Source organism: Chiloscyllium plagiosum, chromosome 23 (assembly GCF_004010195.1).
Source record: "Chiloscyllium plagiosum isolate BGI_BamShark_2017 chromosome 23, ASM401019v2, whole genome shotgun sequence".
NCBI classification, from domain to species: Eukaryota; Metazoa; Chordata; class Chondrichthyes; order Orectolobiformes; family Hemiscylliidae; genus Chiloscyllium; species Chiloscyllium plagiosum.
Genome location: NC_057732.1, coordinates 17,380,326 through 17,392,510, shown reverse-complemented (window position 1 = coordinate 17,392,510; position 12,185 = coordinate 17,380,326). Strand labels below are relative to the sequence as shown.

The 12,185-nt window shown below is 41.6% G+C and overlaps 1 protein-coding gene across 1 annotated transcript in view; it reads right to left on the bottom strand.

Moving 5' to 3' along the window:
• lrrk2 (leucine-rich repeat kinase 2) overlaps window positions 1-12,185 on the bottom strand; it is a 137,733-nt gene that overhangs the window by 79,282 nt on the left and 46,266 nt on the right. Inside the window, exons 19-21 of the mRNA XM_043713611.1 lie at window positions 3,767-4,028; window positions 2,133-2,333; window positions 1,378-1,469 (exon numbers count right to left, since the gene is read on the bottom strand). Coding sequence (XP_043569546.1) covers window positions 1,378-1,469; window positions 2,133-2,333; window positions 3,767-4,028 — 555 coding nt within the window. The remainder of the gene's footprint in view (window positions 1-1,377; window positions 1,470-2,132; window positions 2,334-3,766; window positions 4,029-12,185) is intronic.

Here is a 12,185-nt window from a genome sequence, read left to right as displayed (position 1 = left end):
CTACATCATAATTATTCACTATTATCTGTGCCATTAGTTCATCGGCTTTGTTATGTATGCTACGAGCATTCAGGTAAAGTGCCTTAATGCTAACTTCCTTATCATTTGAGATGTTGGAAGTCATATGTCCTAAGTTATCCTTGCTTTTTACTGTATTCTCAGTCTGCCTCAATTTTAAATCCACCTGGAAACATGCTATCCTGCTGTTTATCTTGCCATTTACCTCCATACTCCCTGTTGCTTTCACTTTCCCTTCCCCCCCACTCAGAAGTTTAAAGTCCTACTGACCACCCTATTTATCCTCTTCGCTAGAACATTGGTACCTGATCGGTTCAGGTGGAGACCGTCCCAACGGTACAGATCCCCCCTGTTCCAAAACTGATGCCAATGCCCCATGAAGTGGAATCCCTCTTTCCCACACCAATCCCTTAGCCACGTGTTTACTTGCCTAATTTTCTTGTCCCTATGCCAATTGGCACGTGGCTCGGGCAGTAATCCGGAGATTATGACCCTTGAGGACCTGTGCTTCAATTTCCTGCCTAGTGCTTCATAATGCCCAAACAGGTCCTCCACCCTAGTCTTGCCTATGTTGTTGGTACCAACGTGGACCACAACAACTGGATCCTCCCCCTCCCGCTCCAATATCCTTTCAATGGTGTTGAATATTTTGCCATCATTGGCAAACATCCCCACCTCTGACTTCATGATGGAGGGAAGCAGCTGAATATGTTTGAAGTTAGAGATTGATAAATTTATGATTTCCAGTGGCATGCAAGGTTATGATGATGGGGTGAATAAAAGCCCTGAAGTGTTTGATCAGCCATGAGATCATATTAAATGGACTAGGAGGAAATGAGGACTGCAGGTCCTCAGATTGCAGGACTGCAGAAAAAGCCCAGCAGGTTAGGCAGCATCTGAGGAGCAGGAGAGTCGACATTTTGAATATAAGCCCTTCAGCAGGAATGGCATACTAAATGGCAGGATAGGCTTAATGGGCTAAAAAGCTTACTATTGTTCAAATGTTCCTATACTCATAAATTACGTCTCAAACTTGTCCAGATTCAGTTCCTTCCTTTATTCATTTGAATTTGTTTCTTAAAGATTATAAATTATTTCAAATCTTTAAATTGTTTGACATTTTTAAAAATATGGACATTTCAATTTTAAATTTTTGGTGCAGGACGAGTGTTTTCTGTTGTGGAATGTGAATTGTTTCACACTAACCAGTAATTGCCAATAATCAACTAGAAGCAAGTTAGAAACCAACAAAGAGAGGTAATCTGACCACTACAATTTTTTTTAAATAAAGAGAGACATAGCAGTTCAAGTATTCAGTAGCATTTTGCATTCACTGTCTACATCATTTAATTAACGTACCAAAGAACGGTAGCGTCTCAAATTAATTGCAGGTTCACTGTAATCTCCAACATCCAAGTAATTGTTTGGATTTTGAATAATAACAAAATTCCCTAAAATTAAAAGAGAAAAACAAAAGTTAATGAGAAAATGGAAATACAGAGAAATTGTTTTGTCGCAATTGATCAGTGCAACCCATCTAACTACAATTTAAAAATAGAAATGTATAACCCAGTTGTGGAAAGGAAGGTTGAAAATAATTGCATTTCCCTGCTTAGCCGCACAGTTTACTTTCATATAAGCTAATTTAGGCTACAAAATTGGAAAGTTTTAGTTCTTAAATAAACATCATCTCACTGTTGGTTTGGTTTACACACACAGGCCTGCAAACCTCTCCTAATCATCATCATCACCTTATATTTCAGTCATCAACAAATAACTGACATTCCCCAAATGCAATGCAGAAGAGAATTACAGGTGTATTACTAAATTTTGAATTTAATTTCTACTACGGGACCATGCATCAAACTTCACTGTAAGAAATAAATACATACACGAAACATTTGTCCTTTTAAAAAGTACAAATAAAACAGTTGTAATTTGTCACTGGAATTATGCAAGCCACAACTTAAGTCATGGGCAAAGTAACTTTCTGCATTTATAATAAGCAAGTGAATACTATCATCCTAACTTATCATTTGATAATACCTAAAATAAATGAATGATAAAATGAAAGAAAGGCAACAAAGTTGTTTGAATATTTATCAGAATCAAACCTTCATTCTCCAAGTCATCAAAAAGGCTGCTTTCTTCTGTATCAATTGCTGACACATCCGACAATGCAGTGCAATCATTGCTCTTATTTAATGCTTCCTCAGAGTAGCTCAATTCAAAATTTGTACTTGAACTCTGCACCACTGATGACAACAATTCTGCCCCATCCTTTGATAAAAGCTTGGCCAAGGAGACACCTGTGGCTATTCAGCAAGAAAGTAATCACCTTAATGCACCTGTTGTAAACAAAACTATACAAAATCTGTCGAGCAATAGAAATTTATATGCAGAGGAACATGTTTCCAAGTATCACAGGGTGGTAAATTAGCACTTATACTGAGAAGTTGTACTGTCACGAACATATATTCTACTTTAAAAATGCCTCACTGCAGTACGGGACACATAGCTCTGCCTCCAGAAGTAAAGCAGCTGGAGATAAAACAGGCTCTAGGAAATTACTCCAAGTATCTTGCTGTGAGCTGGCAAAGGGGGAAAACAGTGCATGGCTGAAGGCAGGAGGGCATGGAGCAACATTTACTCTATTTTTTCATGCTGATGCATGGGCCCAAGGTCTACGTACAGAAGCTGTGTATCAGGACACCTGTCTGCGAGGATGGTGCTTCCCAGCGGCTGCATAACCATGCAGCTTAGAGGGAATGTTGGTGTGGAAGGACGAAAAATTATTAATGTAAATTGGTGGAAAAAATGAACACTAGAGAATTAGAGGCATGCCTTCAAAGAGTTTGACTGCATGGGGCGGGGGGGGGGGGTGGGGGAGACAGGGCACCTTGTTTTAAATTTTACTAGCTGCAGAAAGGTACGGTTAAGGTTCCAGTGTGAAAATTAGTGAAGAGGTGTGAGTGTATGAACAAGTGGGGAGGAGAATATTTGAGAAGTGATAGGTTTAACCGAGGAAAATACTCAAATAGGGTTGAGATAGGGTAGGGGTAAGTAGATAGGTTTACTCATGAGAGGTAGTCACAAGGAGTTTAATGGGGGTGGAAGAAAATATTTACCTCGTCAGTGCAAGTGATTAGGAATTACACTAAATTTAGTTGCCCAGGAGTTACACTGGATTTTATTTGTCTAACATTTCCTGTGTAACTATTCAGGTGAATAAATTGGAACTGTCCAAACTCTCTGACTCCTGGGGAGAAAGGGAATTGTCCAGTGGAAGTTCATACTTCCCAGGCAATTCCCGTGGTGACCAGCTTATTCACACATACTTAGGTCTGATTAGATTTGATTCGATTCCCTACAGTCTGGAAACAGGCCATTCGGCCCAACAAGTCCACACTGACCCTCTGAAGAGTAACCCACCCAGACCCATTCCCCTACATTTACCCCTGACTAATGCACCTAACACTATGGACAATTTAGCATGGCCAATTCACCTGACCTAGAGATCTTTGGATTGTGGGAGGAAACCGGAGCACCGGGAGGAAATCCACACAGACACGGGGAGAATGTGCAAACTCCACACAGTCACCCAAGGATGGAATCAAACCCGGGTTCTTGGCACTGTGAGGCAGCAGTGCTAACCGTGCCGCTCTAAATATATATAACAGGTCCATACATCCACAATTCCACTTAAAACTGTAACAACTTTAACTATTAAACCTATTAACATACTTACAGAGCTGTTGCTTTGACGTGGGAGATGTCTCATTGGGAAACAATGGACGTAACCAAGTTGCTTCAATCCTGCCCATATGAAGTCCACCCAGACAAATGGCCTTATTGTTTTGGTCCAATCCAAGCTTTCTTAGAAGCAAGCTTATGATTCTCTCATCACTCATCTTAATGCTGACTTCTAAAGCTTTCCGAATATCTTGCTCACGTGCTCCATGGTTAAGCAAAAGATCCACTAACAATGGGTTACTGCTTTGTGTACAAGCCTATGAAAACCATTAAGAAATTGTTAACAATTAAGTACCATTAAGTTAACCAAGCAAAATTGCAGGGAGTAGTTTTTATTCTTCTCAGAGTTCAAAAAGCACAGTGACACTTTTCCTCAAATTATAGGGGACATTTTGACATGCAGATACCGGGTTTAGTCACAGATTATGTGCAGGACTTGGGTTAAAGCTGGCAAAAGCCCAACAATTGGTTCAAACATACAGACTACTACAAACAACTCAGGCTGGTATTCAATTAACAAATACTAATTGTGCAATTTGAATGATAATGCAACTCATTCAACTTGATCATCCATGGGTTTCCTTGGGGCTTTTGTAGAACATTGTAAGTTCCGACCTAACTCTGAGCCATAAGTCCTGGGTTCAAATCCTATCTGCTCCTGAAGTATGTGTTAACATCTGTAAACAGTTTGATTGGAACAAATCTAGAGATCACTAATGATCAATGTGCTAATGAAAATAGAACCAATTGGTAACAAAAATAATTCTTTCCAAGGGTTTCCTACACTTCCTGAACCATGTTATTTAAATCAAGTAAAGAACACCATTGCAAACGAAAGGGCTGATTAAAACTTTGAACATACAGCAACAAATTCTCAGAACTCATAGCTGCTTTTTGTTAGGAAACTTACTAGCAGGAAAGGGATACCAATGGTATCAGAATGACCTCCCTGAGTGTGCAAGACCCAGGATCCAACTGGTCTCACTCATAATACTTGGAAAATTCCTTTCCTCAGGCTTGCAAATGACAGTCAATAGGAAATCTGACAGTTTCTACAGTTATAAAGGGAAAGGAATAGCACATTCAGAGGACAATGCCTGGCCAGTGTTAAATGCAGGGTACTCTGGAAAGAATAGTTTGTGTTTCAAACATACATGAGAAAAGCAACAGTAAAACTTCACATGCTTATATTTTCAAGTATGGTCAGTATTAACAATTCTCATCAAGGCATTTTATCACAGCAGTGAAAGGTGCAACACCACGCTTGTAAAATCTCACTCTATACAAAGGACCAAGAATCCAAGGACTGCAGATCAATAAGGATGGCTAGAAGCTACTGTGCAACTTGTACCTGGTTACTTTCCCCCTGACAACCCAAATGAATTTTCTGGACTCCATTTGCCATTTTAGGTTACTATGTACTTGACAGCAAGGGCAAAGAACTTACTTCAAGGCAACAACAGATGAGGGGAACAGTTGAAATAAATAGACAATGGTAACCTAGCTGAGTTAATAGTCTCATTTGGGTGCTCATTCTTGGAATAATGCATCACAGTGGGACAAGTCCAGCCTTCACTACCTGCCTTGAAGCAAAACAAATTGTGGGGAGTGTTGATTGAAAAGTACAAGACTACCATCTGATTAAAGAAAAACGGTTTCCATTCATCAATGGAACAAGAACTTGCAGACAGAGATTTAATGTTTTATGCCAGAGAGACAGAGTGAATGAGAGGAAAATCTTTCTTTAAACACAGTAAGTTGTGGTGATCTGGAACTCACGTAATGAAGGTCAATGAGGGTGGTGGAAGTGGTAATGATAAATTATTTTAAATGGAAACTTCAGAGAATTAAGCAGCAAGGTTATAAAGGATTATTGGAACACAGTATATAAATATTACAAAACAAATCATCTTCCAGCCAATAGCTATTCAATATAAATGGAAGAAAGTTAGTCACTTCTGCAAACTCATGATTTGATTCAGAAAATCAAACTGTTCAACAGACTGACTCACTGAAGGCAAAATAAATTTTCATGGTATATGTGCCAACACAGCTGAACAGTTCTCTTATCTCCAGATGAGGACTTTGAATTCTTCTATGAACAATTAATTCAAGAAAGAAAATGGTGCAGTTCTCAGGACATCAACATCATCATAGCGATCTCAATACCAAGCTAGAAGTTCTCATGTACAATGTACTGTTGGTCTAAATGACATCACGGAACAAAGCAGGCATATGCCAGCTATAGACAGCAGGGATCAAGTGAATCCTTAGAAGAGTATAAAGACAGTAGGAGTACACTTAAGAAGGAAATCAGGAGGGCAAAAAGGGGGTATGAGAAGGCTTTGGCAAATAGAGTTAAGGAGAATCCAAAGGGACTCTACAAATACATTAAGGATAAAAGAGTAACTAGGACAGGATAGGACCCCTTAAAGATCAGCAAGGCTGCCTATGCATGGACCCACAGGAGATGGCGGAGATTAAAAAATATGGAGTATTTTGCATCAGTGTTTACTGTGAAGAAGGATATCAAAGATAGAAAATGTGAGGAAATAAATAGTGACATCTTGAAAAATGTCCATATTACAGAGTTAGATGTCTTAAAATGCATAAAGGTGGATAAATCCTCAGGACCTGATCAGGTATACCCAAGAACTTTATGGGAAGCTAGGGAAATGATTGCTGGGCCCCTTGCTGAGACATTTGTATCATCAATTGTCACAGGTTGCTCAGTGGTTAACACTGCTGTCTGACAGCACCAGGGACCCGGGTTCATTTCCAGCCTTGGGTGACTGTCTGTGTGGAGTTTGCACATTCTCCCCGTGTTCTGCATTGGTTTCCTCTAGGTGCTCCAATTTCCTCCCACAATCCAAAGATGTGCAGGTTAAGAGAACTGACCATGCTAAATTGCCCAGAGTGTGCAAGGATCCTTCGTGGCACATCCCTGTACTACTCAAAGGGCACTCCTGCACCTCAGTGTTGCATCTGTTGTATTGTAATGTTACAGCAACTTGATGCTCAGCAACATGAACCTGGCTTATGAACTTGACCAAGCTACATCTCCAGGCTTTTCACTTGCTCTCATAATGCTCAATTGTTCTGAGCCTACTTAGATACTTACAGTTTCCTGGACTTGCATTGCCTTATAGCACTTTGCTCCTGAGCCAAAGATACTAGGTTCATGTTACTGCTGCATTGCCTTCTTGTTTTAAACAGTCATAAAGCCAAGAAGCTTGTCATTGTTGTCAGCAGGCCTCAATCTATGGGTATAGGGAGATAACCTTCACTCAGGGGTTCCCAGCCCAGTAAATCAAGGGCAGTCTCCAATACAATGTGGCCCCAAAACAGATCCTTGCAGTACACGACTACTAATTGAACTCCAGGATGAACAGTTTCCCATCAACTACCACCCCTGTCTTCTTTCAGCTAGCCAATTTCTGATCCAAACTACGAAATCCGCCTTAATCCCATTCATACGTATTTTGTGCGAGCCTACTGTGGGGAATTTTATCAAATGCTTTACTGAAATCCATATACATCACATCAGCCACTTTACCGTCATCCACCTGTTTGGTCACCTTCTCAAAGAACTCAATAAGGTTTTAGGTCGTGCCTCACAAATCTTATTAGTCCTTTGAGAAGGTGACCAAATAAGTGGATGAGGATAAAGTTGTTGATGTGGTGTATATGGATTTCAATAAAGCATTTGATAAGGTTCCCCATGGTAAATTCTTGCAGAAAATACAGAGGCATGGGATTGAAGGTGATTTAGCAGTTTGGATCAGAAATTGGCTAGATGAAAGAAGACAGGGTGGTGGTGAATTGGAAATGTTCATCCTGGAGTTCAGTTACTAATGGTGTATCGCAAGGATCTGTTTTGGGGCCACTGCTGTTTGCCATTTTTAGAAATGACCTGGATGAGGGAGTAGTAGGATGAGTTAGTTTGCAGATGACACTAAGGTCGGTCGAGTTGTGGACAGTGTGGAAGGATGTTGCGGATTACAGTGGGACATACATAAGCTGCAGTGCTGGGCTGAGAGGTAGCAAATGGAGTTTAATGTGGAAAAGTGTAAGGTGGTTCACTTTGGAAGGCGTAATAGGAATACTTGGCTAATACTAAAATTCTTGGTGGATGAGCAGAGAGATCTCAGTGTCCATGTGCACGCATCCCTGAAAGTTGCCACCCAGGTTGATGGGGTTGTTAAGAAGGTATACAGTGTGTTAGCTTTTATTAGTAAAAGGATTGAGTTTCGGAGCCATGAGGTCATGTTGCAGCTGTACAAAACTCTGGTGTGGCCATCCTTGGAGTTTTGCACACAATTCTGGTCACCGAATTATAGGAAGGAGGTGGGAGCATTGGAAAGGGTGCAGAGGAGATTTGTCAGGATGTTGCCTGATATGGAGAAAACATCTTATGAGGAAAAGCGAGGGACTTGAGGCTGTTTTTGTTAGAGAGAAGAAGGTTGAGAGGTGACTTAATAGAGATATACAAGATGATCAGAAGATTAGATAGGGTAGACAGTCAGTGCCTTTTTCCTAGGCTAGCACAAGGGGATATAGCTTTAAATTGAGGAATGACAGATGTAGGACAGATGTTAGAGGTAGTTTCTTTATTCAGAGAGTAGTAAGGGTGTGGAATGCCCAGCCTGCAACAGCAACCACTGCGTCTAAATTAATACATCCCCTGCCCCATACAGCCTGGTTCTCCTGCTCCCCAAGATCCACAAGCCCAACTACCCAGACCGACCTATCGCCTCAGCCTGCTCCTGCCCCATCAAACTCATCTCGCTCTACCTCAACTCCATCCTCTTCCTCCTTAGTTCAGGTATTTCCCACCTACATCCTCAATACTAACCACACCCTCCATCTCTTCAGCAACTTCCATTTCTCTGGCTGCAGCGTTTTATCTTCACTATGGACATGCAGTCCTTATATACGCCCATACCTGACAAGGATGGCCTCTAGGCCTTCCGCTTCTTCCTCTCCAACAGACCCATCCAGACCCCTACACTAATACTCTCCTCGCTGAACTGGTCCTCACCCTCAGTAACATTTCCTTTAACTCCTCCCTTCCTTTCAAATCAAGGAGTGGCCATGGGTACTGATGGGCCCCAGCTACGCCTGCCTCTTTGTTGGCTATATCGAACAGTCCTTCTAAGTTCCTACACAGGTATTGTGCCCCAAGTCTTCCGCCATTACATCAATGACTGCATCAGTGTAGCGTCCTGCAGCCAGGCTGAACTGGAACAAGTGAGGGCTGCAGATGCTGGAGATCAGAGCTGAAAATGTGTTCCTGAAGAAGGGCTTATGCCCGAAACGTCGATTCTCCTGTTCCTTGGATGCTGCCTGAACTGGAGCAGTTCATCAACTTCGTACACAAGTTCCACCCTGCTCTCAAATTCACTTGGTCTATCTCAGACATCTCCCTCCCCTTTCTTGACCTCTCCATTTCCATCTCTGGTGACAGTCTCTAGACAGATATTTACTACAAACCCACAGACTCACCTCCTCTCACCTACTATCCTGCAAGAACTCCATCCCATTCTCCCAATTCCTCCATCTCTGCCGCATCTGTATGGATGAGGAGACATTCCATTCGCGAGCATCCCAGATGTCCACCTATTTTGAACAACGTGCTTTTCCTCCCTCCATCTTCCAGACAGCCTTCTGCTATACCACCTCTATTCCCCGTTCCACTGCTCTAAACACCCCCCCCATGTAATAAACATAGAGTCGCCCTTGTCCTCACCTACCACCCCACCAGTCTCTGCATCCAACACATTATCCTTAAACATTTCCACCAACTCCAACTAGACCCTACCACCAAGAACATCTTCCCCGCTCCCCCCCACCCCTCTCTGTTTTTCACAAGAACTGTTCCATTTGACACTCCTTGTGTTTGCACCACTCTCCCCACCGACCTTCTTCCCCACACCGCCCGCCCCACCCCCAGAACCTTCCCCTGTAACCGGAAAAGATGCAAAACCTGCCAGTACACCATGACCCCCACCTCCATCCAGGTGAGAGAGAGGTTCATCTGGCTCTTTTCCAAACTAGTTTACTGCACCCGATGCTCCCGATATGGTCTTCGCTGGATCAGGGAGACCGAATTGTGGAGAACTTAGGGAACTGTTCAGTGAGCATCCCAGCTGGGCTCGCAGGGATTGACTGAACCTCCCAGTCACCTCCCATTTCAATTTCCTCAACCGCTCCCCTTCCAACATGACCATCCATTGCCACAACAAACCACACCGCAAATTGGAGGAACACCACCTCATCTTCCGCCTAGGAGGACTCAACACTGTGTACTCCAATTTCAAATAATATCCCTTCCCATCCCCGACTCCCTTTCCGGCCCGTTCCATCCCTGCCACCAACCGGATTCATTCCTCTCATTGACCAACTAGGTCGTACCCTCTACCTGTCTTCACCTAACCCTACTTGACCACCCTGCCTCCACCGCCCCCTTTATCTGCAGCTCCCCACACACCCACCTCAGCTCCTGAAGAAGGATTACACCCAAAATGTCAACTTCTCCACCTCCTGATACTGTCTGGCCCGCTGTGTTCTTCCAGCCTCTCACCTGTCTACTTTGGATTCCAGCATCTGCAGTTTTTTGACTCTTGCCAACTTTCAGGGAATTTTAAATGATCATTGGATAAACATTTGGATGATAATGGAATAGTATAGGTTAGATGGGCTTCAGATTGGTTTCACAGACCAGTGCAATATTGAGGGCTGAAAGGTCAGTACTGCATTGTAATTTTCTATGTTCTATGTTCTACGTTCTAAGATGTTAGAAGCCAAATATCTGGCCTCCAAAGATAGTGTGGGCAAAAGGAATATCTTTTGTCAGATATCCACAGAGTGGTGTGTTGTCCTTGGAATGGTGAATGGTAAGATGGGATAAAAATCAAATGAGAGATGCCATAGGGGTGAAATAGATAATCAATGAAGCAAGTTTGGTAAGATAGGGCAAGAAAACTTGTGAAGCTTAATGGCAACAAAGCATCCAAAAGACTCAACACTACTTTAAATTATCCATAAGAAGTCTTAAGATTCAGCTTGTTTTGTCTAGTTAGTAATTGAAGGTTGGTTTACACAGTACCTTGTTGGACCTGGAGAAAAGATTTTTGTTCCTTATGACCCATAGCAATGCTATACAGGCACTAAACTTTAACACTTCTAAACCTTTTTTCCTGTTAGGTTCACCAAAACCCAGGGAATTCTAGCTATCAGAAGTTGGAAATAGAAACAAAGGCATTAAACCAGAGGTATCCAACTTCCTTAAAAAGATTTCAAACATTGAATTGTCCACCAAAAGGAGATTAATCACCATTAAAACCAAAATGGTCAATAATTGAGGCAGATTGGATTTAGATCTGAAGCTTGAAGCACTGGGAAATAGGAAGAAAACTGACTGAGAAATGTGGCATTTAAATACGATTCTAACAGCAAAATGCACAGAGCAAAGAACTGAGGAAGTAGTACTGAATGTGGTAAGAGAACAAGAGAGGAGAACTTCCATATAATATCAAAACAAAAGGATATCAAATTACATGTTAGCCATGCAGAAGAGTTGGATTACCATCAGAAGTACTAATGGATAAAAAAACAAGGGGATGACAATGAAGCAAGCAGAGAGACAATATTGAAGAGTGGCTTAATGAGAACCTTAACAAGGTCATCTCCTGTTGCTAGAATTGGAATGTTTGGAAGTTCACGGTCATCTATGTTAGCCAGGATTGCCTTAGACAGTGAAGAACTAGTGGAAAAGTGCTTTCTTACAATACTTTTGCTGTAAGCTTAATTCTTACAATTTGGAGATTCCCAAAATCAGATCTGGATTGGTGTCACTGTTTGTGCTTTAGATTGGACCTTCATAATAATGACAACTGGCAACAGCAAACTGATTGGATGAGGCAGTAGGGTCAACATTGAGGCAAGTGATTGAAGGTTGGTTTACACAGTACCTTGTTGGACCTGGAGAAAAGATTTTTGTTCCTTATGACCCATAGCAATGCTATACAGGCACTAAACTTTAACACTTCTAAACCTTTTTTCCTGTTAGGTTCACCAAAACCCAGGGAATTCTAGCTATCAGAAGTTGGAAATAGAAACAAAGGCATTAAACCAGAGATATCAAACTTCCTTAAAAAGATTTCAAACATTGAATTGTCCACCAAAAGGAGATTAATCAACATTAAAACCAAAATGGTCAATAATTGAGGCAGATTGGATTTAGATCTCAAATTTTTAACATTTTAACTTCCCATCCATTTCAAACTCATTCATTTTTTAAGAGATAAAATTATGCACAAACAATTTCCATTTTGAGAAGGAAGTCAAATTCCCCACTTATGTCCGTATTTCAGAACTTAAGCCACAATCACACCACTAACAATGCTGGAAAT